Source organism: Pan troglodytes, chromosome 10, assembly GCF_028858775.2.
Source record: "Pan troglodytes isolate AG18354 chromosome 10, NHGRI_mPanTro3-v2.0_pri, whole genome shotgun sequence".
Classification (NCBI taxonomy): Eukaryota; Metazoa; Chordata; class Mammalia; order Primates; family Hominidae; genus Pan; species Pan troglodytes.
This window is the reverse complement of record NC_072408.2, coordinates 38,184,737-38,212,380: the sequence shown is the minus strand read 5'-3', so window position 1 is coordinate 38,212,380 and position 27,644 is coordinate 38,184,737. Positions and strand designations below refer to the sequence as shown.

General features: G+C 51.7%; 1 protein-coding gene, 1 long non-coding RNA gene and 1 other non-coding gene across 4 annotated transcripts; 1 reads left to right on the top strand and 2 right to left on the bottom strand.

Moving 5' to 3' along the window:
• Positions 1 to 27,168, bottom strand: CTDSP2 (CTD small phosphatase 2). Of its 2 annotated transcripts, XM_001167131.5 has the most exons (8): positions 26,585 to 27,168; positions 9,523 to 9,671; positions 7,623 to 7,661; positions 7,073 to 7,174; positions 6,422 to 6,478; positions 4,300 to 4,392; positions 3,977 to 4,162; positions 1 to 3,800 (listed from the first exon to the last, which is right to left on the bottom strand). In XM_001167131.5, exons 1-8 carry the CDS (start codon positions 26,646 to 26,648, stop codon positions 3,675 to 3,677), a joined length of 816 nt encoding a protein of 271 aa, XP_001167131.1. In that variant the 5' UTR covers positions 26,649 to 27,168; the 3' UTR covers positions 1 to 3,674. The 2 variants fall into 2 exon arrangements, with proteins under 2 accessions (XP_001167131.1, XP_054520170.1); XM_054664195.2 differs by lacking the exon at positions 6,422 to 6,478 and having other exon boundaries at positions 26,585 to 26,957.
• On the bottom strand, positions 4,683 to 4,765 carry MIR26A-2 (microRNA mir-26a-2). The gene has a single exon (NR_035722.1). It is a non-coding gene; the product is annotated as a microRNA mir-26a-2 (primary transcript).
• Positions 17,153 to 23,525, top strand: LOC134807561 (uncharacterized). The gene is made up of 2 exons (XR_010148285.1): positions 17,153 to 17,407; positions 22,468 to 23,525. It is a non-coding gene; the product is annotated as an uncharacterized LOC134807561 (long non-coding RNA).
• Positions 27,169 to 27,644: the final 476 nt, after the last annotated feature.

Sequence of the window (27,644 nt, the reverse complement as noted above, 5' to 3'; positions counted from 1 at the left end):
TTCCTGGAAAGGTTTTTTAAACCCACTTTTATTAATTAATTGTAAGTAATACAAATATTCCAAAAATATAAACAGACACTTAATGGCGTCCTGCATTTCAAGTTTTTGAATACAACAAATTTATCAAACCATGAATCTGTAAGCAAGGTAGTCAGAATCCCATAGCCCAGTCACAGTGGGAAGCAGATCCCCTACCCTCCAAATGGCATCTTGAAGGGGCAAAGCGGCACGAAATGGAACATGATAAGCAAAAAAGCTCACGAGGCCCAAAGAGGAGGGTCCGCTCCATGGGCAGGCCCTACAACGTTAAAAGAATGGGGCAGCTGGCCCGACCTCTGGCCTCCTCTTCCCTGGCTGAATGTAGATATTTACCAGCATTTAGAAAAAAGGAGAAAAAGACAGAACTAAACCCGTTTAGGAAAAAGGGACCGAGGGACAGCAGTGGTTAAGTAATCCACTGAGGACCTGAAGGGGAAAATGGACTTACCTTTCTCATATACTTGGCCTGGCTAGGACACTGGGTGCCAGACAGCCTTCTGAGGGGATTTTCTTTCTAAATGAGGCCTCAGGAACAGGTAGGGGCAGCAGAATAGAATAGCATCCATTTCCCAGGGAAAGACTGCCTTTACATTTCCCATGCTTTTAGCACAAAGCAGCGTCTGGGCCACTGTTACCAGAGGTGAGTTTATACATTTACAAAATGCTTAAAATCTTTGGGAAGCAGGAGGAAGCTAAACAGAAGGTCCCATGTTAACTGAAGGCAAATTCACTCAACCTCTCTAGTAAGGGACCCATGGGCCTACAGAGTGTCCCCTCTACAATGTGCAGAGTGGAAACCCTTACCTGACCCTTTTCCAAACTGGTCCTGTGTCCAAAGCTCCCCCTATGAGAGGGACACGAACATCAGGCTTTTGATTTAGAAGCCCAATCAGAGAGACACACTGTGTCCCTGAAGAGGCACCTTAAAAGAACTGAACCTGGCAGGTAGGCAGATTCCTGGCATGGCTTGAATTGGTGCTGACCAGGCATGGTGGCCTATTGCCTCCCAAAGACCAGTCTCAAGTGGGAGGGGCTGATGGTGGGAAGCCCTAGAAGAGAGTCTGGGATGAAGCGGCCTCCTCCCTGTCTTGCCCTCCAAAATTGAGTCTGGCCTGATTCCTTTGAGGAGCAAATTTTACAATCATCCCTCGCCCTAACACACGGTGAAACTGGAAACCCGACAGCAAATAATGACTAGGCTGGCTCTCGTCCACAAGAACAGACCCTGGCTAGGTTTGGCCGAGTAGCTTCTCTGGGGCAAGTGGGAATGGCATTGCTGTGGGGGAGTTGCAGGTGGGCAGGCAGGGTTCTGATGGGAGTGAGGCCTAAAAAGCAGGGGCTTCATGCAGATGCAGCAGGGACACTCCCACCAAGCCATCCTGGGCTTTGGTCATGGGTCCCACACCAAGCACTTGGACAAGCCTGTTAGGAAAGGGGGTGGCACATGCTCTTCCGCCATCTGGAAAAACATGGAGATCCAAGGGAGGGCGGAAAGGGTCCTTGCAACTCAGTCAGCTTAGAGCCTCTTATTGCTTATTTAGTCAGAAAAGCCTGGCTGGGCCTAGACGGCAAAAGATTTGGCCAAGGGCTAACCCTTAGGGTGGGGCTTGGAAGAGAGGCCCCTCCTGCAATATTAGGATAGCAGCCTAGGTCAGGCCTTGGGTCCGAAGCCACAGCTGGCTCTAAGAGTCTGAGCTCCTGCTTTCCTTCAAGAGACAGTATATTTCTGGCTAGCACATGGGGTCCTTCTCCCTTTAGGTACACCGGGACCCCACAGGCACCAGGGAGTGATGCTGGCGGAAATGGCCACATGAGTTCTGGGGACTCTGTTCCACTTTATGATTCCAAAGAGAAAGACAAGGCCTTATAACCTTGGGACAAGGAGGGAAGGTGGCACCACAACGCTAGAGAAAAATGCCAGCCAGCCACCGCTGAGAGCACCAAGCTGCTGCTCTACCACCTGCTTTTCTCAAAACTTGTTAGTTCCTGAGGCTGGATCTAGGGTGTGGCAATGGAAGGGATGATGGGGAGGAGTCCTGAGTGGGTGGTGTCCCTGCACCTAAAGCAATTCACAAATGCTTTGTGATACCTGCCTCCAGGGAACACAGAGATGGGAATAGGAGCGCCCTCCCACCCCAGGAGGAGGGAGGGAGGGAGGAGAGAACCCCACCCACCCCAGGGAGGCCACGATTAAGGCAGTGATGCTGAGGTGGGGCTCCTTTTTGGGAGGCCCCTTGTGCTCCCAATTACAGCAGCACTTCCTCTTGTTTTCCACCCTGGGAAAACTTCCATTTCATGATGACTTTAATTTTAAAGCATTCACTATTAAGAACCTTTGAAAGCAGGAGACACCCAGAGTGCAGGTCTGAGGGGCTCACTCACTCCTGTTACCAGAGGCAGAAAGCATGCGCATTAGGCTGGCAAATGGCAAGAACACTCATTCCCCCTCAGCCCAGGAAGAGCAAGAGTTCTGAGGCCCTTAAGAGGAAAAGCAACAGCCAGGAAGGATGAAGGCTGGAACAGACAGAGCTCGGTACAGGACAGGCCCTGGGGGAAGACACAACAGGAAAAGAGCCCTGCCCAAGAAATGGGAGGGGCTGGGGCAGCTTAGTTCTTCCCAGCCTTTGGAACAGAAGTCCTTGCACCAGCACCAGCAGAGAATCCCTGAAGAGCAGACTTATGGAAATGATCCCGAGCTTAGCTGATCCACAAGCCATGGGGACACACGTCCACGCTTTGAGGATTTGTCTTTTCCCTGCAACCCCAGCGCCGCCGACATTCATTACAGGCCCAGGACTGTAACTTTGTCAGAAACAAACCAGGCCCAACACTCTGTGTTTAGAAAGAGAATTTTAAAACACAGTCAAAAGAACGGAAATCAGTTATCTGTCCTCTTCCCGGGCAGGGAGAAAACCTCCTTCCCCACAGGTTTGAGACTATGGCTAGGTGGTGAGGAAGGCAGGCTCAGCACCCCAGCCTTGGGGAGACATAGAAAAGGCCCATCCCAGGCACTCAGCCGGAGGGAAGCATAGCCTTTGGGCCACAAGACCTGATGGCCACTGGGTGCTGGTCTGGAAACAAGTTCTCATCTTCCCAGAAATGTGATCTTTTGTCTGCAGCAGCTGGCTGGAGAAGGATTTCAGAAAGGTGTGTGCCTGGAGTACCCAAAGGCATACCCTTCCTTTATCCTTGGCATAGGCCTTACAACACTGAGGAAAGGCCATGGTTTGGCAATGGAGTCTTCAATAGTCTTCATCCCTATACAACTCAGTGGCTCTTAGGGTGACAGGAGAGGAGACAAGCTAACTTGGGAAGAGTCTTGGTCTTTCAGCTTCTCCCCCACTGAAACACTATACACTGGGGCCACAGTTCATGGCAAAACACACACACAAACACACTCTCTCTCACAGTCAAACACACATCTCAACAAGTTGGCGGCAGGTAGCTCTGGGTATCGTTGGTCTAGCATTCGCCCACTCGGCATCTAAGCTGTCCTAAAGCTCTTTCCAGTTACTTCTCACTGTTTCCGGGCCATGTGGTGAGGCACTCCAGCTTCTACTCTGTCACGCTGATCGTAAAGGCACAGTGTGGGAAAGTCCCCTACTGGGATGGCCGTCGCTTGGAAGCAGGGCAGGCTAAGGGGCCCGCAGCTGCCCAAGGCTGGTGTAGACGTCCTCTGCTCCGCTCAGCTCCTCAAAGATTGGGATCAGGTTCAGCAACTCGGTGTCTGCCATGTCATCAAACCAGGACTGCACAGGCACCTGGTGGGGGGAAGATGTGGTGTCAATCTCCCGACTGCTGCTTCCCCCTCCCTCGCCCCAGAGCCCTAGAGGGTGGCTGGGTCTTCCTGGAGGGGTGTACTTCTCTGGTGGAGCCCACAGTTCCAGTCTGCTTCCTCTCCCAATCCCTACCGTGGAGACGCATCAGGAGCACTCACTGCATTCTCGGGGTGGAATATGTAAGAAGCAGGCGAGTTGTCCAGGATGAGGGTCTTCCTCAGGTCCCTCCCCAGGCGGCTGAGGTCCTTGACGTAGCAGCCCTGGTGGAACACGCAAGACTCACGGAATAGGCGGGCCCGGAACACCCCACACCGGTCCAGCAGGTCTGTCACAGGGTCGGCATACTAGGAGGAGAGAAGATGCCTTAGTTTGGATACACTCCTGGTCCTCCTGTATAACCCTAGGGACCAAAAGGGAGCTGCTGGACCACCCCTGTGGCCACCACACCCACTCCTGGTTCTTCCCTCTCACCCCTAGGTACCTTGGCCAGGCTGGCAGTGAAGAGAACACATTCAAAGAGTTCCCCCATGCGTCTCAGGAACTCATCCACATAAGGCCTCTTGAGCACATACACCTGAGGAAGAGCAGAGCAGCCTGTTGGAGGCATCGCTGTGATGAAGGTTTGCAGCACTGGGTACCTTCACCAGTTACACAGCAGCAAGGAGCTCTCAACCCCTGCAGCCCAGCCTCCTGGGCTACCTGGCTGGAAGCCTGCGGCCCCCTGAGACCCCACAGACCCGGAGAACTGGCTGTACCCCCTCACCAGGCTTCCAATGGATCAGTGGTCCCAACCTCAACCTGGCTCAGGAAGAAGCGCACACACCATGTCCCAGGAGCCATCTCTGTTTCCGGCGGCGGACCATCAGCTGCCTCCAGAAACAAGTAATCAAGAATAGGCCTCACAGATGGAAACAGCCTATCCTGGATTACTTGAATCCAGCCACAGCCTCTATGGGAGCTTTCTGTCCTTGGCTCCGACAGGACAGTCTGTCCAGGTCATGATTAGGTAATGAATTGCACCAGGGAGAAGTGACTTTTTCCCCTCAATGACAATAGACTAGACAGACACCCTGCCGAGTCTTGCTCTGCACCCGATCTTGTGCTTGCTTCTGCCAGCCACCACTAACACCTTTGTCCACCGTTACGATCTTGCACATTTTGGCAAGTCCTTTGGCCACCTGACCCCCCATCGGTCTGCATTCTATTGCTTCCATGACTCTAGCCTACACAGCTGCTACTAGAACCATTTCCAAAAAGGTCCTTTTTCTTTTCTTTATTTACTTATTTTTTTTTAGAGATGGGGGTCTTGCTATGTGAGGCCAGGCTGGTTGTGAACTTGTGGGCTCAGGCATTCCTCCTGCCTTGGCCTCCCAGAGTGTTGGGATGACAGGTGTAAGCCACGGCACCTGACTCCCAAAGCTCCTTTACCTGCATTACTCCCAAGCTCAAAGAGAGTCGGCCTGCTGTGACTCTCCCTCCTAGAGTAGGCCTGAACTGGCCACCAACTCACCAGACCACTCAGAGCTCTGCAGGAACCCTCTGTTCTAGGCAGCCACAACTTAACTTCTGTTAGCCTGCCATTCCTTCGACCTCCAACAAGCCCCTTCCTCATCCCAGCTTTCATCAAGTCTGGCATCCTTTCACCCACCTTGGGCAGGTAGTGCTCCCTCATTTTAATCTCATCCTTTTAAAAATTATTCATACCCTTCCTTGTTAGCCAGGAGTTCACAGTGTATATCTGTTTGAAACTATGCCTTCATCTTTTCTACAAGGGTTTAGCACATCCCTATACCCTCAGCTAGACTGTCAAAGGGCTGCTGGACCAAGCCTAGTCCTGACCGGGGCCTGGCGCTGGGCATGGCAGGCCTTCTGGGCAAGCAAGCTGAGTAAATGGTCTTTCACTAGCAGTGTCACATGATCCTTAACCTGGGACTGCCTGGGCTGCAGGCTGGAGCCTGGTCTGTTTAGATTTGAGTGCTCTTTACATTGACAGACACACACTGAGCACTTCCTCAGGCAGAATCCAATGGAGGGCCCCAGGGAAGGCAGTCAGAGAAGGCTTCACAGAGCAGGAGATGTCTGGGCTGGGGAGGAAGAAAGTCACTAGCTATTCACAGTGGGGGTGGCAGGGGGAGCATGGGCAAGAGGGCATTCCAGGCAGAGAAAATGGTTACTACTGATTTCCCTGCCTGTTACAGGCAAAGAGATACCTGGTTAAGGTATCTTAACAGGTATAGATACCTTTCTTAAGGAACAGAGAAATGTAATAAATCATTTAACAGTGCTGGCCACGTGAGGGGATGGTGGTTAACAAACGATAGCTATTATTATTATTAAATAAAATGTAAACTATTCTTTTAAACAGCTTGGTTGCAAAGAGAAAACAAGGGAGACAGCTGGGTGGGATATGGGGCTGAAACTCTTTTTTTAAGGTGAGAAAGCCTTGAGTGAAAGATACCAATAAAAAGGGGAGGCTGGAGTTATAGAAAAGGGATCAACTGACAGAACCCAAGCCCTGAGACGGGTGGAGGACCCCAGTACAGGTGAGGCAGAAGGCAGACCCCCCACCCTCTGGGCTGGGTGTGGTCTGGCTGGCAGCTCACCTGGTGAGTGGTCCCCTCAATCTCTATAGGCACTATGAAGTCAGCATTGTTGATTGGCTGGAAGGCAGAAAAGTTAATGCTGTCAGCATGGTGGCAAAGAAACATGAGGCCCCCACCGTACCCCTAGGTGGGTGGGGAGAAACAGGTCTTAGAGACTCCTGGAAGTGCCTCTGGCCACCTCATTAAGGGGTTCTCACCCTAGTTCAAGATGTGATACCCCATTCTGGTTTTCCCTACTCCTTAGCACCTCCACTCTGACAAATTCTACCTGGGCTGAGAGTTTTGGGGCCTGAGTTTCCTGAGGAGACAAGCAGGGGCAAGGGCCAAAGGTGATCCAACCACTCTTTTAGGCCTGCCCTGTACAGAGCCCTCGTGGCTGGCTTTCTGTGCTATGTGGCTCGGGGGCAGATGCAGCCTGTTGGGAGTGACTGGAGATAGCAGCCCTGGTGGAACACACAGGGTTCCTACTCAACATTCTTCAGTGGGGCCTCTAGATACCTGTGACACCAGGGTGGCCAAAATGCCAGAGGCCTGGCCTTTTCCCTTCTAATCACTCTTCTTTCCTCACCTTTAGGCTGCCTTACACATCTGTTGTCAGATTCACAAGAAGGCCCAAGATAAAGGTAGGAAGGGTTCCAGACATTGAGTTACCTTAAAGGAGCTATGCACAAGGGTTTCATCGAGGTCAATGACCACACAGATCCTTCCTTGATCTTCCTCTGTCACCTCTGGGAGCAGGCAGGTCCCTGGGATCTAAAACCAAGCCAGGTTGCTGAGATCTGCCTACCAAGAAAGCCCAATTGTACCCCTTGGCATAATTATGGGAAGAGCTGGGTTGTTTGTGGAGACACAATCACCAACCCAGGATAGGCACCACTTAAAGGCCAGGAAGAAAGGAGTTGTTTCCTTGGTTTCAGCCTCCCAGTGGGACTATTAAGTGATCTGGACATTGGAGGTGGTGGCCAGGGCAGGTGTGGGATGGACAGCAGCTGTGGGAAGAGGGCATGGAGCACCAGCTGTCCCCTAAAATCTAATGCCTTGCACATAGCAGGCCCTCAACAAGTATGGGGAACAAATGGCTTCCCAGGTCAGGGAGGTGGCTGGCCAGGCACCAAGGACTATGCACATCACCCTGCCCGTGGAGCTGGCAGGGATCACAGGGTCCTGGCTTCTGAGTACTTACCAGGCCAGAGTCACATACCTGGTAGAACTGGTACTGGAGACACTGGAGCAGATCCGACTGAGGACGAGAAGGAGGTGGTCAGCGCCATCTCACCGCCTTTCCCACCCCATCCAAACCCACTGCTTCTGTCTTTAAGCCTGGAGGGCAACTTTCTCCCCCAGACCCAGCCACCTGGAAGCTCCTACCATGTCAAAAGTGACTTTTCCTAGGAGTGGGGCAGGAAAAGGGAAAGGCTAGAGCTTCCTTTCCACATTAGGCCTGATGAAGGATGGAGAAGACAAGTGTCCCTGTTCTCGGCTGCCACTGCCTCTCAACTGGACAAAGTGAGGAACAGGGAACTCAAGTAACTGATTCAGGGACACAGAGTCAGAGGCAGAACCAAAGTCTGAATTCCTCACAGTGGCAAACTCTCGCTAAGTCCTTAAACTCAGGCTTCTCCTTGAGAACATGTTGTTTTCCATGCCCTCCTTAGGGGTTATGTGGGGGAACAAGCCCTATAAAACATCAAGTAAGCCACATTGTGGGTACCCAAAATGTGAGGGGAGGGAGTGCAGAGAGATCAGCAAGCCCCCCACCCCAATTTTTGCTAATACAAATGTTATGACCGCCGGGCGCAGTGGCTCACGCCTGTAATCCCAGCACTTTGGGAGGCCGAGGCGCGCGGATCACCTGAGGTCAGGAGTTCGAGACCAGCCTGATCAACATGGAGAAACTCCGTCTCTACTAAAAATACAAAATTAGCCGGTCGTGGTGGCACATGCCTGTAATCCCAGCTACTCGGGAGACTGAGGCAGGAGAATCGCTTGAACCCGGGAGGCGGAGGTTGCGGTGAGCCAAGATCGCACGCCATTGCACTCCAGCCTGAGCAACAAGAGCGAAACTCCATCTCAAAAAAAAAAAAAAAAAAAAAAAGTTATGGTTTTAAGTGTTCTTAATGAAAACTTTGAAGAAAAATTAAAATCCTAGCACTTAAACAATGTGGCATTCAGTGTACTGCCTTCAAATCCGTGTCAGCAGACTTTTTCCAGAATGCTATATAATTACACACTCTGCCTTTTTACTTAATGTTGCAACTCAATACTTCTCCATGTTATTGAGAACTCTGTAAAAGCTAATCACTCAGTAATACTGTCATGTTGTATTTTATTTAACCATTTCCCCTACTGCAAAATGCAGTGATTTTTCACACTGATGTATGTCTTCAGCCTGGTCTTGAGAAAAAGGAAGGACAACCAGACCTCAGTGTTTCAGAGAAGTACCACTGGCTTTTGGGGCAGAATAATTTTTGTTGGTTGGGGCTGGCCCCACCTGTGAAATACTAGACATATAAAAAATACCCACAAAATCCCAAATGCCTTGCATGAGTACAGGAGAGAACTGCTGACAGGAGTTATTAACAGCATGGTAGAGTTTCAATTCCTTGGTTCCCTGTAACTCAGGTAACTTGGAAGTTAGCTTTGCATAATTGAGAACAACAACACAGGCTTTAGAGCCAGAGAAATCTAAGTTCAAATCCTGACACTACTATTTATTAACCATGAACTCTTCAGGTGCTACATAAACCCTCTACATAAATCCATATCTGCAAAGTGTGAATCCTATGATCTCCTTACAGGGCTGCTGGCTGGATCACATGAGACAATATATGCAAAGCACCTTGCCTAGTTCCTGGAACCTGGAAGGATCAGGATCACAGGGGCCCTCAGAAACCACAGTGACATGTGAATGGCCCACACCGCAAAAGGGAAGGAACAGAAAGGAAATACACTACTTATGGAAGGATGGAGGAAGGGCCCCCTCTCAGCCAGAAATCTTTGCAACTTCAGGCAAAGCTTCCTTGTCCGGTTGCCATTGTCTTCAGGGATCTCCCATTAACAGTCCCTTCATTGCTGGCATCTTACCACCCCAACCCACCTACCTTAGCAATGGTGTTTGCTTCCTCCTTATATGCAGCGAGCTCAGTGGAGGAACTTGACTGGCCAACATGCTGGGCGCGAAAACAGCAGAAAAGGGCCTTGAAGATGTTACGTCCACGAGGCTTCTTAGGAGAGGACTTGGAGACCAGGCCTAGGGTGGAGAGAATGACAGAGGCTTTAGCTCTAGGGACATTAGTTTCTGTCCACAGATACTACCATGCCCATAGCTCTTCTAGTTTGTAAGCTCTACTAGGGCACACAGTATACAGCTGGTGAACAACCACATACAGTTAACAGTCAAACATACATGTTTATTCCAGCCTTTTCTCTTTAAAGCAGGAATGTCAGGAATCCCCACTCTCTGGCTTGGGAGACCTGAGCTACAGAGCATTTGTTTTTCATTCCATCGGGGAAGATGGGGCCAGGCATAGAATCAAGGTGTTCTGCTGCTCCAGCTGCAGCACACTCAAAATTAATTCACGAAGATAAAAATCCTCCCTAACGTCAATTCCCAGGAAGACCATCGGTTCCAGACAACGGAGAAACCTGGTCCCCTTTGAGTTAGTGGAGCTGTAGTTCTGTTCAGCATCAGCTTCCCTAGATACTGGGTTAGTGGAGGCAGAACTGAGCCCAATTTGCCTAAAAACTTCAGGCTAGAGGCCAGGTGCGGTGGCTAACGCCTGTAATTCCAGCACTTTGGGAGGCCAAGGTGGGTGGAGCACGAGGTCAGAAGATTGAGACCAACCTGGCTAACACGGTGAAACCCTGTCTCTACTAAAAATACAAAAAATTAGCCAGGTGAGGTGGCGGGCACCTGTAGTCCCAGCTACTTGGGAGGCTGAGGCAGGAGAATGGCGTGAACCCAGGAGGTGGAGCTTGCAGTGAGCCGAGATCGCGCCACTGCACTCCAGCCTGGACGACAGAGTGAGACTCTGTCTCAAAAAAACAACAACAAAAAAACAAACAAAAAAACAAAACAACAACAAAAAACCACTTCAGGCTAGAAACAAGAGACTAGGAACTCCAGAGCAGCCCCAGCCCCAAGGAAGAAACTACACTTTTTGTTCACAGCCTTGCCTCCCCTCCTCCACTCCAGCAGCTCTCTTTAAGGCCCCCTCCCCTCAAGGATGGACAGCCTAATTGGTAAAACACAGATACCATGGATTAGCCCCTTAGAACACACATTCGCAGCCTCAGGTTCTAGGCTGATAGCCTTGCTTCTGCACTGCAGCTGCTTAGTCCTACCTTGATAATTTGGGCGGTGGAAACAAAGTCATTTTATTTTTATTGATTTTATTTATTTATTTTTTTGAGATGGAGTTTTGCTCTTGTTGCCCAGGCTGGAGTGCAATGGAGCGATCTCGGCTCACCACAACCTCCACCTCCTGGGTTCAAGCGATTCTCCTGCCTCAGCCTCCTGAGTAGCTGGGGTTACAGCCATGCGCCACCACGCCCAGCTAATTTTGTACTTTCAGTAGAGATGGGGTTTCTCCACGTTGGTCAGGCTGGTCTTGAACTCCTGACCTCAGGTGATCCGCCCACCTCGGCCTTCCAAAGTGCTGGGATTACAGGCGTGAGCCACTGCGCCTGGCCACAAAGTCATTTTAATAGAAGACTTGGCAAGACATCCCCAGAAAGGCCAAGCAGATACAAAAAAAAAAAAAAAAAAAAAATTATGAGCATTACAGGATCAACTAGAAATGGACTTAAGAATATCTTTTGTGCTGGGTGTGGTGGCTCACGCCTGTAATCCCAGCACTTTGGGAGGCCGAGGCAGGTGGATCACTTGAGGTCAGGAGTTTGAAACCAGCCTGGCCCACATGGTGAAACCCTGTCTCTACTAAAAATACAAAACAGCCGTGCATGTGGCACGCGCTTGTAATCCCAGCCACTTGGGAGGCTGAGGCAGGAGAACTGCTTGAACCCGGGAGGTGGAGGTCGCAGTGAGCCGAGATCATGCCACTGCACTCTAGCCTGGCCGACACAGCAAGACTCGTCTCAAAAAAAAAAAAAGATTATCTTTTGCAAGTTCCTTTTGCTATAGATGAAATTTTCTGATGACTGTTGAGCAAGAGTGGAAAGATACAATGGGCACTGTGGCCAGGAGGTGGCGCTGCACAACCACTCACAGAATGGTCCTTGGTCCCAGTTCTCTTCTCCAGAGGGTCTTGAGTTTCCTAGAGCCTGAGCAGGAGATGGGCCCAATGATTAAACCCAAGCCATTCCAGTTTAAAGCACAGGGCAAACTACTGTGCAGGAAAATGGATGCCGGAAATGCCTCTGTCTTTGTGGGGAAAAGAAACGAAAGCAGAATGTACCACGAAGGACAAACTGCCCTGTGTTGTTCCTTGGGACAGAGATAAAGGGAAGAGGAAGACAATGTGGTAGGGGCTACCTAGGAGCAACACACCCAGAAAATGTACCAAGGTGGCCCTTGCAGAAGTGGGTAATGGAAGAGCCATTTAACATCCAGTTACTGGGCTGCCAGTACCCCCTGGAGAGGAGCAGGGAAAGATCAAACTATTCCCCAGGACCAAGGGTGAGAAAATGGCCTTTACACAGCAGTTGGACAAGTACAGTCAGCATCACTCCTAGGATAAGGGACTCAGCTCTGCCTCAACAGAAAGGCAGAGGACTTCCTGCAGGTGCAGGCTCAGCCTCCCCAGTTGGCCGGTACAGAGCTTGCGCGCGTGCTCTCTCTCTCTCTCTCCTCCCTGGGTTAGGCCAGATTCCTTAACATTGGTATGGCCATTGGAAACTTTTTAGAAAATGACTGGGGCTTTCCAGCAATTGGCCTGAAAGCCTGGACATCACTTTCAAGCTCCTGGCTCTGGAAGAGGAACCAAAATTTCCAGGGACAAGGATTTTGTCATGAAGTTGTGCTGGGGACATCCCCCAGAGCCCTTTATCAAGGAGAAAAAATTCAGCAGAGCCCAGCACTCAAAGAGACCAGGATAAGCTGAGCACGGTGGCTCACATAGGAGGACTGCTCAAGCTCAGAAGTTCAAGACCAGCCTGGGCAACATAGCAAGACCTCATCTCAAATTTAAAAAGAAAAGACAGGGCGGTCGTGGTGGCTCACACCTGATATCCCAGCACCTTGGAAGGCCGAGGTGGGCGGATTGCCTGAGGTCAGGAGTTCGAGACCAGCCTGGCCAACATGGTGAAACACCGTCTCTACTAAAAATACAAAAAGTAGCCGGGCGTAGTGGCACACACCTGTAGTCCCAGCTACCTGGGAAGCTGAGGCAGGAGAATCACTTGAATCCGGGAGGCAGAGGTTGCACTGAGCTGAGATCGGGCCACTGCACTCTAGCCTGGGCAACAGAGCGAGACTCTGGCTAAAAAAAAAAAAAAAAAAAAAAAAAAGAAAAAGAAAAAACCAAAAGACAGCAAGACAGAGGTTCCTTGGACTTTCCCTATTTCTATGCTGAAATTGGAGGGAAAGGACAGCTTCCCCACCTTGCCTGTATGGCTCACATTAAATTCTAAGCTCAGGGACTCAGGACAGACGCTGACACAAAGCTCCAAGACCAAAGCTGAACCATCGCTTTCCCTTTGGTTTATGGTTTCTTCATGCAGAACCACAATCAGAGGCTTAACCCGGGCACAGAGTCTTTTTTAAAAGGCCACACAGCCTGGGCTTTTCCTGAAGAGAGGCCGTCAGGAATGCACTCAGCATCTTAGTGACAGACGCTGTGAAGGCTGAGTAATCCTGAGAGGTTGGGGGGGTGAAAGGGGCAGCTGGCTGGGGGCATGGAAAGGCCTGGCTTGCGCCCGCTGCAGGGAGCCCAACAGGCAGAAGCGCCTCAGTCCTAGACGGGGAGGGAGCTTGGACTCTGCAGGGGATGAGGGTCTTCTCAAAAACCCAATGTGGCCGGCAGCCCCTGGGCCTCTGAGACCACAAATGCCTTGACCTTGGGGGCAGGAGCTTGAAGCAGAGTACCTCAGACCCACAACAGCAAGGTCAATACCTCAGGCATCCCTCATTCCCCACTCCCTTGATGGGGCCCTGCTTCCCTCCATCCTTTTCCAGGCTGGCTGTCCTCCCTTCCTTTCTAAATACTACTCCAGAGAATTCATCAGAATGCATCAGCCTCTCCCAGCATGACTGCCTCCCTGCAAGGCCTACAATGGCCCCAACCCAGTGCATTCATCAGCCTCCGTGACCCTCTGCGTACCAGGTGCTCAGTAACTTTGCCTGGCTGAGTGAATGACTCCAGGGGCCTCCAGGGCCTGTCACGTCTACAGAGCTAGGACCTGGGGAAGCCTCCACTAGTTTGCAACAGCCCAGAAGAGTTAGATAGAGAAGCCTCCTTTATGTGAGGAGAGGAAGGTGAGCACTGAGGGAGCTGGGCCCCTGAGGCAAACCACTGAGTCTTTCTAGGCCACCGCCATGTTTACTGAGCATCAAGGATGTGCCAGGTCTGCGTTAGACACTTGACATCATTACCTCATTTAATCCTTACTATTAACACTTTGGTAGGCACTAGTTCCCCACTTTACAGAAGGGAAACTAAAGCACAGAGAGGTTAAGTAACCTGGCTCACGGTCATGCAGGTAGTATGACAGCAGAGCCAGGATTTGAACTCAGATCTGCCTGAACCCAGAGCCCAGGCTCTTAACCATTACCCTGTATAGGGTCTCATACACATTTACTCATGCAACAAATGGGAGGTGTAGGGGCACTCTCAAGGTCTCTTCTGGAAAACTTTTTTTTTTTTTTCTCTAAGACAAGAGTCTCATTCTGTTGCCCAAGCCGAAGTGCAGTGGTACAATCATGGGTCACTGCAGCCTTGATGTCCCAGGCTCAAGCAATCCTCCTACCTCAGCCTCCCAAGTAGCTAGGACTACAGTCTTCTTGGGAACTTTTGCTCTCCGCCTCTCTAGGATGAGCTGGTAAAGGACCAGTCTGGGGTCTAGCCCCTACCCCTTGCCCCAGGTTTTCTTGGGCAGGATGTCAAAGTTGGAAGGGGTAAAACAGCACAAGGCTCTGGGATTCCACTCCAGGGAATCCACCCCCACCCCTGCCTGCACCTGCTCTGACCAGCAGATACCTCTGGGGGATCAAGATGACAATGGGGCAGAGGAGGAAGGAGGGGTTGGAGCCAGGAGCTTTGGTCCAAGACCTGCATTGTTCCTTGGGTTTAAGGGTGAGGGAACCACAGAGTTCAGAGAGGGATCTGAAACTTGTGTCAAAGAGCCTTTCAATGGCTCCTTTCAGCCAGCACTCAGCATTGTGTCCTTGACAGCCAGGTGCAGGCCATCCCCTACCCATCTGTGTGTGATGGGGAGGGGCACAGCCTGCCTTTCCAGGAGAGGAACACTGGGCACAAGAGGATTTACAGGCCCACAGGGATTTCCTTCTTTAAAAACAGAACAAAAAAACAGAGGCCGGGCATGGTGGCTCATGCCTGTAATCCCAGCACTTTGGGAGGCCGAGGTGGGCGGATCACCTGAGGTTGGCAGTTTGAAACCAGCCTGACCAACATGGAGAAACCCTGTCTCAGCCGGGAGTGGTGGCTCACGCCTGTAATCCCAGCACTTTGGGAGGCCGAGGCGGGCGGATCATCTGAGATTGGGAGTTCGAGACCACCCTGACCAACATGGAGAAACCCCGTCTCTACTAAAAATACAAAATTAGCCAGGTATGGTGGCACATGCCTATAATCCCAGCTACTCGGGAGGCTGAGGCAGGAGAATCGCTTGAACCCAGGAGGCAGAGGTTATGGTGAGCTAGAGATCATGCCATTGCACTCCAGCCTGGGCAACAAAAGCAGAACTCCGTCTCAAAAAAAAAAAAGGAAAAAGAAAGAAACCCTGTCTCTACTAAAAATACAAAATTAGCCAGGCGTGGTGGTGCATGCCTATAATCCCTGCTACTTGGGAGGCTGAGGCAGGAGAATTGCTTGAACCCAGAAGGCGGAGGCTGCGGTGAGCCAAGATCACACCATTGCACTCCAGCCTGGGCAACAAGAGCGAAAATCCGTCTCAAAAAAAAAAAAGGGATGAGGTCTCACTATGTTGCCCAGGCTGGCCTTGAACTCCTGGGCTCAAGCAATCCTCCTGCCTCATCCTCCCAAAGTGCTAGGATTACAGGCGTGAGCCACCATGCCTGGCCCCCGTAGGAAATTCATTGTACATGGTTTCCCCAACCAGGGAGGGCAGGACTCCAGCGGATGCCATGTAGCCCCACTACGAGCTGCTCTCCCTCCTTCATTCCCTGCTACCCTCTGCGGACACCCAGCCCTCCTCTCCTGCCCAGATGCAGATGTGCTTCTGCTTTCTCTGCCCCAAACATTTGGTTTGGGGCTAGATGTCTGAGAGGACTAGCACAGACCCAATGAGGGAAGCAGCTCTGGCTTAAGAAGAAAGTGAGCTGGTGGCTGAAGACAGGGAAACCAGGCCAGCCATCCAGCTCACTGCTGCGAGGCTTCCTACTGAGGCGGGGTGTGAGGAGAAGAGGGGATGTGAGGAGTATGCCCCCACTGAGGATCATCAGGGCTGGGGTCCAGGCTCTGCCAGTTACTGACTCAGCCACACAGCCTTTTGGAGCCTTAGTTTCCTCATCCATAAACTGGGATAACAGCAAGCCCTCACTCAGGACTGAAAGGATAAACGAAGTTAGAGAGTAAGGCACTGTGCTAACTCTAAAGCTAAATGCTGCGCTTGTTTTAATTAATTATCCAAGGGGAGATGACCACTAAATGGCAACATCATGGGCCTCATTCCAGGAGGCCAGCAACAGACCAGGAGCCCTCCCACCATCATCACGTGGATGAAGCCCAAGAAGATGAGGGAAAGGTGCCTGAGAGCTCTGATCATGAGCAGGTTTCAGAAAGTCAAAACAGCCCCTATACCTTCTCCCCAGTCCACAACAAAATTTGTTTTCCAGCTCACAAACTCCCTGACTGGGTATTCTGTGAAAAACAAAAGCAAGTAAGACTGTTTCACTTGAGACAAAAATCGCTGTCTCCCCTGGTATTCATCCCCACTACTCTCAAGAAGTATCAGGTAAGGACACTATTTGCCCCTATGCATGGGCCGGGGTAGGTGGCTCAAGCCTGTAATCCCAGCACTTTGGGAAGCTGGGCCGGTTGGATCACTGCAGCTCAGGAGTTCAAGACCAGCCTGAGCAACATGGCAAAATCCTGTTCTACCAAAAAAAAATTAGCCAGGTGCACCTGCAGTCCCAGCTTGGCAGGCTGAAGTGGGAGAATCACCGGAGCCCAGGAGTTTGAGGCTGCGGTAAGCCGTGATTGCACCACTGCACTCCAGCCTGGGTGACAGAGTGAGATTTTGTCTTTAAAAAAAAAAAAAAAAAAAGTGTACATGTACAAACACGTGAACACGTGCACACATACACACAAATGAAGACCAGAGTGACCAGGGCAACACTGTTTTTAATCTTCTCCTGAAAGTCAGGTCCAGATACCACTTTTGTCAACAACACAGCTTTGTGTCCCAGCAAAGGAACTCCTCACACATCTGCCTGCGATTCAGCAGAAGGTAACCTCTGAGGCAATCAGATTTTAACAAGCCCATTCAGGTAGAAAGTTGCTTTCTTTTTTGGTTCATCCCCAGAAGTACTTCCTTCCCCACCACCTCCCATCCCCCACAGCAAAGGACTTAGCCTTAGCCTGGCTATCACTATAAAATGGCCCCTCTGAGGGGCCTCCTTCCTCTCAGCTATTGGAGGAAGGAGAGTATTTGGAGCATTTCCGGCCCTTCTTGGACGGCTGCCTGAACCCTGCAGCCAAGACACATTTGACTGGGACTCCCCCATGGAGAGAAGTCCTCCCAGGTCCTCTGCAAGGGGCATCTGTTCCTTGGCTATGGACATGCCCTAAAGTGCCAGGTGGACGGAAGAGCTCCTGGGACCAGCAGGTGAGTCGGCAGGGAACAAAAGAGGGTGAGATGCCTAGACAGCCCCCACACACAAAAGACTGCAAACAATGGGGAGGGTGTACTGCTTTCATGCCTGGCCACTGACACTGTTCTCTACAGCTAACAAGCAAGGCAGGACCGGACCCAGCTTAGCACCGGCTCCCGAAGTTCCAAAAAGTAGCTGTGAATCTAACTGCATGGGCATTTTTTGAAAAAAGCAGTTTTACACTTTGGGGGGCAAAGACGGTGGGGATCACTTAAGGTCAGAAGTTCGAGACCAGCATGACCAATATGGTGAAACCCCATCTTTACTAAAAATGCAAAAATTAGCAGGGTATGGTAGTGAGCTCCTGTAATCCCAGCTACTCCGGAGGCTGAGGCACGAGAATCACTTGAATCCAAGAGGCGGAGGTTGCAGTGAGCCGAGATCACACCATTGCACTCCAGCCTGGGGGACAGAGCAAAACTCTGTCTCAAAATAAATAAATAAATAAATAAATAAAATTAAAAAAATTAAAAAGCAGTTTTAGCCACGCTGTTTGGCCCATACCAGCATGTTGTATGCTGGTGCCCTCTCTGCACCAGCAACTGGGGCAGCTCTACCTAAGCCAGTGTCTCCATTAGTTCCCTTTCCCTGGGCAGGAGAGCTCCCTATATGGCTGTCTCTTCTTTCAGACCTGAGTCCTTAATGCCACCTGTGGGGCGAGGGTCACAGGTCACACACTTTCTTGTCTCTGCCCCTTCAGCAATCTGTTCTCTGACCTCAGCTAGAGAGGTAAGAGGACTCAGTTTTGGGAGCAGGGGATTTCTGGCAAGTTCTAAAGCACGCTGATTTCAGAATCAGCCTCTAAAGGAGGTATTGCCAAAACACCCTCCTGGGCAGCTCCAACGTACTTTAAAAACGTGCTGGGTTGGGGTGGGCCTCCAGAAGTAGCAGATCCTGGACCAGAGACAGAGGAGGCGTTTCCTCATGGACAAGTCAGCTGCAGGCTCAGCCCTGCAAGCCCCACTCCAGAGGACTCTTGGGGGATGTCAGGAAGTGATCTAATAGCCCACAGGGCAGCAGGGACAAGCCTGAGATGCCATCCAAGAAAACTCAACGGACTGGATCCTGCCCCTGCCTCAGCAGGAGACCCTGCCCTATGTAGCACCAGCCAGAGCAAAGGTATCATTGTGAGGGACTGGAAACCACACTTGCCTACCTGGAGTTACCCCTCCTTCCCCCTAAGGAGGTGTATAACAAGCCCCTGTGGGAGGGGCTACACACAGACAACCTCTCAGTGAGTGTTTCAAGTTCCTGCCTTGGTGCTGTGCCCTGGACTCCTGGAATGCTTAGATATAGTTGAAGCCTAGGAAGAATCCACTGCTTCTTTCCCTTCCAGGTATGTAGGCCTGCTTTAGGTTGATACAAACGTGAGCTGGAGAAAGCAGTGAGGACACAGGACAAAGCAAGGGTATCTGTTCTGACCAGGGAAAAATACAGTGGTGACACAAGGCACCCAGACTTGAGTTCGAATCTAGGCTCTGCCATGTGTAAGGTATGCAGCCATGGGCCTCAGTTTCTTCATCTGCAAAATGGGAAGACTACCTATTTCTCAGTGTCAGAATTGCAGGGAGCTCAGGGAGTGTCCTGGTCCTAACAAAAGCTTTGTAAGTGTCAACTGCTACTCATTAAGTGCAAAGTACTTTCATACTCTTACCTCAGTCTCCATCTCAAAATGTTCACATTAAAGGGACCATAGAGATTTCTTCTAACTCATTTCAGAGGTAGTAACAGGGCCAAACCGGAAATGATGTTTTCCGGGACTCCACAAAAACCAGTCGCACACATATATACACACTCATTGAGGCTGGCCAACCAGTTCCTCCTTCATATGGCTGGCCTCTGCAGAAGGAATGGAAGGAGTCTGCCAGGGAGGCACCCATCTCCAGGGACATTCTCCTGCTCCCCCCACACCCCTCAGCTTCACCTATGACCAGCCAAGCCATATAGGTGAGTCCACTTGAGAAAGCACTGATCTAGAAGTCAGGAAACCCAGCTCTTGCTCCAGTTCAGCTTTTCAACAGTTCCGTGGCCTTGCTAGGGCACAATTCTCTGGGGTTCAGTTTCCTCATAAGCCAATCTGGAAAGGTTTCCCCTGCATGGTCCCTTAAAAGGTGGCTTCACCTGAAGCATGCACCTGAATCATGAACTCAAAAGCACTCTAAAAGGTGAAATGTTAGGCCGGGCACGGTGGCTCAAGCCTGTAATCCCAGCACTTTGGGAGGCCAAGGCGGGCGGATCATGAGGTCAGGAGATCAAGACCATCCTGGCTAACACAGTGAAACCGCGTCTCTACTAAAAATACAAAAAATTAGCCGGGCGTGGTGGCGGGCGCCTGTAGTCCCAGCTACTCAGGAGGCTGAGCCAGGAGAATGGCATAGACCCAGGAGGTGGAGCTTGCAGTGAGCTGAGATCGAGATCGCGCCGCTGCACTCCAGCCTGGGCGACAGAGCAAGACTCTGTCTCAAAAAAAAAAAAAAAAAAAAAAAAAAAAAAGTGAAATGCCAGACAATGCAAATGTCTGGCTGACACTAGCCATGTACCCTTGGGCAAAGTCCTTCCCTCTCCCTGTGAAAGTTTTCCTTACCTGTAAAGTGAGGTTAATTCCTCTTATTGGAAAGGAAAAGTTGTCAGGAGAACTAAGTGAGATACGAGATATAAAATGCTAGGAATAGTACCTTGCCTATGGCAAGTACTCTATAAATATTGGCTGTAACCATTACTGGGTAAACAAGGATGGATCATTACTCTGTCCATTTACTCTGAAAACTTTAGGACTCCCCTTGAAGAGCCACAGATCTTTAACATACAGTAAAACGGGACCACCAAGAGGAATTTTCCTGCTCGGGGCAAAACAGGCAGTTGGGGCCACTGCTGTGCCTACCTGGCTCTTCTCCAGGGGCACCTGTCAGAGCCACAAGGAGCATTTGGAACACATGCATGCCTGACCCACCTGCCCATGCGCTGATTCAGTAGATCCCAGGTGGGGGGTCTGTATTTTTAGCAAGTGTCACAGGAGACTCTGATGTGTGTCCCTGGCTGAGAGCCAATATCTAAAGGTTGCCAGGGTCTCTGACTAACCCAGGGCTAGAAGGCAATTCAGCCAAAGTCCCCTTGGCCCCTCTCCCCACCATACCTGACTGGCTCAGTGTTTCTGCAAGCCTTAGAGGACTCATGCCTAGGATCCAGTTTTCTTCTCTAGGGGTAGTTCTATGTGACGTGAGTCAGAAAACCTGGGTCTGCTGTCTCTACCTGCAGGCCCCTGTTCCTGTGAAAGAGGGGTCCTAGCTCTATTCTGCTGCGGGAACAGAAAAGCTGGGATCTACTATCCAGGAAGCCTTCTGCAGGCAATTTGAGCCTTTCCATGAGTCTGCTTGGCTCTCACTGGGATTGGGGCCATATTTGTTCCCTGGGAACAATGCAGGTGGGAAAGTGCAAATTCAAGAGGATGGAAAAAGCTGTGGCAAGAAATAAAAGAAGGTATAGAATAAAAAGAGAGTAAGAGCAAAGTCTGATTTGGGGGGATGGGGGTGGGGGAAGGACTAGAGCACCTAGGAGGGAAATGGAAATGTCAGATCCATTCAGAGATCAGGTTCAAGGCTAACTCCTAGAATAGCTAACATAAAACAGGGCATACACACTTTTGCCTAGAGGGAGGCTGTGGCGCTCACTGGAGTACCCTGTGATAACAGATCCTGGTGCAGGCATACTCAGACCTGAAGGGCTGGGCATCTTGCCAGACAAAGAAACTCCATTCTATTTGGTCTCTGGTCCAGAAATGCTTCCAGTTTTAAGTCGTCAACTTATCCACTTTAATTTCTAGTACTTTCTTTGTAAGATTTGCGTGTTAATGTGCTCATCTGCATCCCAGTTCAGAACTACTACTCCATTTCAGAAAAGTGAGGGAAATATGTCAGGGCCACACCCAATCCCACGTCCCAAAGACAAGCGAGTTAATTCCATGCTTCCCAGAGCTGGCCAGACTAAGACAAGATGAAAAGCAGATCAATGCTGCTTTTGTACTTTCTCAATGTTGTACCCCAAAACCACAGCAGCAAACAAATAGCTTAAGAACATCTATTTCTCTTCAAACCCCATTTTCTTTTTCCCCTCTTATTAAAATTACCTAAAAGAAACCTCAATCTCTCTGAATTCATTAACTCTCAAAGCAGACAGTGAGAGAATGTAGCATACAGTTGTCTTGAATATTCGTTATATCCATATTTGAGAACCTCTAAGGAAGTTTAGACTTTAGAGACTCACAGGGGGCACATGCCTGGCCTTCTCCCACCTCCAGATGCCCAGGCACCAGACAGAATGGCCAAAGTCCCACAGCCCAGCCAGATAACAAATCACATCCCAAGTCACATGACACAAAGGGGTCTGTGCAGCAAGGCTGTTTGTAAGCCTAAGAGGTTGATCCTTCCAGAAGGCCCAAGCCCCCACAATCAGTGTCCCCTCTGACCCCCGGCCACCTGTCTTGAAAAATAAAACCCACAAGACTACGTGCTGTTTACACTGTGTCCTTGGGGGAATGGAGGAGGGCGAACAGAGTAGTCTAACTATGTAAAAAAGGAGGACATTAATATTTATCAAGCACCTACTAAGTACCAAGTATAATAGAAGGGTAGATATCATTATTACTACTTTATAGATAAGTTACTCAGAATACTAAAGTGATTTATCAAGTCTCATTGCAAATAGGAAAAGAAGGTATTTGAACCCAGGCCTGAAGCAATTTTGCTTCAGAAACAATGCTTTGAAGTAACAATGAAAACTTTAACCACCATCCCTGACCCTGGTCCCCACTCTATCCAATCTAAGAACCAAACTTACCATGATGGGAATAAAAGACAATACCCCAAATTACCCAAAAGCTAGCAGAAAAAAAAAATTGTAGGAGGAATTGGAAGGGAAGCTATGTATTGATATGTACACACATACACACAATCCCATATATATTTACATATTGTCTTTCTTTTCCATGCTTATTTACAAACACTTTAATTCTTCACAGGTTGGGAGCATCAATTCACGTTGGCTAGAAATGTGACTTCTTTAGTATTTACCATTTTAACAAAATCCATGATAAGGGATTTGGAAGGTCCCATGGAGAGGATGAAATGACACCTCTCTGCTACCCAGTTTCTTACAGACCTCTACGGTTGAGAAGAGAGGACAAAGGAACACCCCCACCTCTGCCATCCTCCGAGGGATTTTTCACAGCAATTCCAGTGCTGCTCAGTGGAAAGCTCTGCAAGTCAACTGCAAACCCCCAGCCCCAGATGTTAGGCATTTACAAACTTTGTTGCTGATTTATCAGCGCTCCTCTGCAATTTTGGGGGCAGGAGCAAACACAAGCTTAAGTCACCACGCAGGCTCCAACCCTTACCCAAAGATGGGGGAAAAACTCCAAAGGAGATGCAGGAGGGAGCCTCGGCAGTCACTGTGAGAGCACAAAGAGGCCAAGACCCAGGGTAGGCAAAGGAAGGTGAGAGGCACCAGCAGGGCAGGAGGAGGAGCCAGCTATAAACATGCAGGCTTCCCGCCCCCTGCATAGCAAGCTATGGAAGGAAGCTCCAGCAAGATTCATGTCTAAGCTTTTCAAGTTAAAGGCTTGGCTACATCTACAGTGAACGGTGTCTGAACAACTTCTTGAGGGAATAAGGCAGAATTTCTCCCTTATGCGGATAACAAAAGAGCTAGCCATCCTGAAAACTTGCCACATCGTAATTTTCAGGGATGGTCAGTCTCTCAGAAGAATCCCTGCGATTAGCTATCAGAACCTGTCCAGTTCAGCATGTGAGAAGGTAATCCAAGGCATCATCGAGAGGAAGGGGCATCAGGATTCATGGACAACAAAAAAATCTCTGATTCCTCCAAAAGGCGTGTGGGTCACTGAGCTCCGGAAGAGGCTGCCTCCACCAGGTCTCATTTCACGTTGGGAGGTTACAGCGTGGGTCTTGTTTCCTTGGCTTTTCCCCATCTAATCCCAAAGCCAAGGTCACAACCTCTTAGCAATGGGGTGACAATCTCATATAGAGCTGCAATAAACAGCCATTCCTGCCAAGCTGATATTAACATTTCTTTTTTCTTTTTGATGTTACACACAATCCTGTCCTTGCTGTACCAGAAAGCCATTTCACCCATCTGTCTGGGAAGATGATCCAATTTTGGTGCTTTTATCATCAATGCTTTCAGCAACTTTGTTCTACTTCCCCTACTGTAATTACTTTTGAATCATCAACGCACCCAGACAGCCTTAAACCTCAGAGAACAGAATGCTAAAAAAGAAAAAAAAAAAAAACCTGCAATGGCAAGTAACTTCACTAAATAGCCACCCAAGCTAGGAGCAATTTGTTTCTTTCCAGAAATTTGCTTATTAATAATAAGTACCTCACACTCCTTCTTCCCCCTTTTTCCAAAGGCAGGCAAGGCATGGAGATGGGATGTTGTGGAGAGGACGGAGTGGGGAGAAGGAGGAACTCCAAAAGGAGCTAATGAAAACGTCTGCTTCCCCCGTCCCCCAGCTTTTGTTTTTTGTTTTGTTTTGAAGACGTAGGTTTTGTTTGTAAATGATGTGGGACTCAGAAAGTTGGTTTAGTGGTTGCTGGGTGCCTAAGCAGCCCAGGAAGAAAGTATGTCTTCTCCGGAATGCAATCAAATTACGTGGGGAGGGGCCGGGCGCGGTGGCTCACGCCTGTAATCCCAGCACTTTGGGAGGCCGAAGGGGGCTGATCACCTCAGGAGTCGAGACCAGCCTGGGCAACTGGCGAAACCCCTGTCTCTACTAAAAATACAAAAAAATTAGCCACGCGTGATGGCGCGCGCCTGTAATCCCAGCTACTTGGGAGGCTGAGGCAGGAGAATTGCTTGAATTTAGGAGGCGGAGGTTGCAGTGAGCTGAGATTGCGCCACTGCACTCTAGCCTGGGCAACAGAGTAAGACTCCATCTCAATTAAAATAAAAAATTACATGGGGAGGGAGAGACCCAGTGGCTGCTGGCTTAAACCACACACACAAAAAAGGAGAAACATTAACTCCAAGAAAAGCCAACACCAGCAACTTAACACTGTCAAACCAGTTGCTTTGCTTTCTGCTGTTATCTATTCTGTAGCCTGCCATTCACCCTGGTGGATGAAACTTCCAGCTCTGATTTCTAAGACGCCCCGGCGCAGTCCAGCTTTCCCTTACTCCTCGCGTGGCCCCACGATGCCCAAGGCACACTCCCTGCAAGAGAGTCCCTGCAAGAGAGGAAGACCTAGTGGGGAAGCACAGGGCTCCTCCCCCTACTCATCACCACTGCCCCCTCTTGAATCCCCCCACATCTAGGTTTCTTCCCCTCTGGCTAGCTCTTAGGGTCTTTTCCTGGGATAAAAAGGGAGTGGGAGGAGTCAGGAGTGAGCTATAAACACACGCAGGCTCCCTTTCTTTTTCAGCCATCAGCACAGTTGAGCAGCCAGCAGAGGCGGTGAAGTTGCTGCCTGGGTCACAGCCTGGTTAGTGATGCAGCCAGGAGAGCAGAAATCATGGCAACACCGAGGTCAGGGAGGCCGGAGCCTTCTCGGGGGTTGGGATCTGAGTAGGCAAGGCTCATCCCTTCTCAGGGCAGGCTTATTTAAAGTCCGGCCAGTGATGCAAGAGGAACACACTGCCTCCCTCCCCCCACCCTTCCCCCCTCCCAGCTCCTCTCGTTCCACTGAGGGAATTTGGGAGAGGCTGACACCACCAACTCAGCGGCTTTGCCCCTAGGGAAGTTGGGAGAGCTCCTTGGAACGTGAACCCCAGGAATTAGTGACCTGCTGACTAATGTTGCCAAACGGGGAGACGTGGGGCGCACGAGGCCCCGAAGCTGGCCGCCCACCAGGCTCTAGGCCTCAGTGTGTTCAACTGCAGCACTGGCCCTTCGCGCTCGGTGGAGAAGGGGAGGGAGCGCTCCGGATTCGGCCCCAGGAGCCAGCTCCCGCCCCAGCCTCCGGGGCCAGGTGGCCCCGGTCGGGGGGCTCTCCAGAGAAACGCCACACTCGTCCTTACACCCCGCGGAAAATCTGCCGCTATTTTGGACACATTCCTCAAGGCCAAAAGAAGAACGTGGCGGAGGGGGAAAGAGTTTCGAGTCTCCCACTGTGACCAAACTAAGAGGTTCCACCCTCGGGCCCCAGCTTTCTCCCGCCCCGGGAGAGGCCTCGGCCTCCGCCTCACCCCCGCGAGGGCCTGCGGGCCCCCTCGCGCCTCCACCTGACGCTCTGGAAGGCGGGGGCCGCCAGCCGCTGCCCACAGAGAACTCGCACTTTTTCGCTGCGCGATTCAGAACCACGCCGGGTCTGATGCCATCCGGCGAATTATGTAACCAGGGACACCGCTCCCGGGCTAAACAAACGCGGCTCTGTGTGTGCAGCGGCGGCCCCGGGGGAGCGCACCGGGCAGGGAGGGGCTCTGGCCGGGCCTCCGGGTCGGGCTTGTTTGCTCAGCGAAACTGGCCAGAGGCAGCCGGGCGGGAGCCCGACGCCGCCAAGGTCCCGGGGCCCGCGCTGAGCCGGGAACCCGCCACGTCTGGTGTGCCAGGGCCCGGGCCCCTCCCCCACCGCGACCGCCCCCGCCTCCAAGAGGTGAACTTGGTCCCAAGTCCCGCCGGACGCCGTCACCGCCAGCTAGCTGCCGGAACGACCTCGGGCTTGGGGGGGCCTGCAAGTGCTGGACTCCAGTCCCGGTTCCGTTCCACCTGGGGCTCCCTCCGTCACCTTCCTAACCCCTCCCCGCGATCCCGGGGCAGCCGCGCGCGGCGGTGAAGGAAAGTGACGACCCCACCCCCAACTCCGGAGGCGGTGGACGCGGAGTGGCCCAGTGCTTCGAGAGCGACCCCTCCGTTTCTCAGCCCCGGGGGGGAGGGGTTGCGGGACAGGGTGACAGCTGCGCCGAAGACGCCCTTTCCGCTCGGGCGCCGGGATCCCCGTGCAACCCCCACGGAGGTCTGAGTGCCAGCCGGGATGCGGGGGCGGATGGACCGGAGGGGTCCAGTCGGGATCGCTGGCTCTAAGCCCTGGAGGTCAAGGGCCGAGACCTGGGTTCGGGGCTGTGCTAGCCCCCTCCGCGCCCGGGGGCGACGCAAAGTTTTGGGAAGTTGCTGCCCCTACCTTGCTTAGTGAGCACCAGGGCGTCTTCCCTCCGCGCCTGGGTGATGATGGAGCCGTGTTCCATCTAACAATCCCGCGGGCCCGGGCTGGCTGGGCGGGAGGACGGGCGGGCGCGCGGGCTGGGCTGGGCTGGGGGGCCTGGGCGGGGGCCCGCTCCGGCTCCCGAGACTCCGACTTCCACAGCTGTTCACATCCCCCCTCTCGTTTCCTCCCCGGACCGGGAAGGGAGGCGGCCTGTACAAAGGGCGGGCGGCCCGGGCAGCGGCTCCCCCGGGTGCCCCCGGCCCCGATCCCCCAGCGGCAGCTCCGGGCTCCTCAGTTTGGGTCCAACATGGAGAATCCGGAGCGAAAACAAGAGGAGGAAATGGGACACGGGGCGGTTTCCAGGCTCCCCCCTCCCCTCCGTACTCCAGATAAACAACCCGCGGCTGCAGCGCCCACCCCCGCGCGCCTCCCGGCTCTCGACTCGGCCTCTTCACGGCCAGCTGGAGCTTCCCGCTGGGGGCTGCGTCCTAGGCCCTGGGACCCTCCATCTGTGAGCGGCCGGGGCTGCGGACAGTCGGGAGCTTTGCTATTTTGTTACGGAAAAAGCGAATCCTCAAGGGGGGTGGGGTGGCGGGCGGGCAGGCTGGCGGGGGAGACTTGAAACCGTTCCGGTGCTCCGATTGGCTCTCTTGGAGAAAAGGGGCGTGGCCCCTCCTTACTATGCGGTGAGAGGACCTAACAACATTCCAGGCGCCACGGCCACGCCCCTGGGCCACTCCCCCCGCGCCAGACTGCGGCCTCCCAGTCTCCTCGGCCACACCCCCTTCCCAACTATTTAAAAGGCCACTCCGAAGCTCACGTTCTGGTGCTCTGTGCTGGGGTGTTCTTGTCTTGGAGGGCGCACTCGGGGAAGGTGGAATGGTTTCGCCCTTCAGGGGTGACCAAGACAAGCCGCTAAGCCTAACCTGACTCCAGCAGGGGATGGGGCGGATCGGAAGTTACCTGCTTAGCCCTAGAATCAAGGACGTACCAAGTCACGTAAAAGTACAACCGTCGAGGCCGGGCGCGGTGGCTC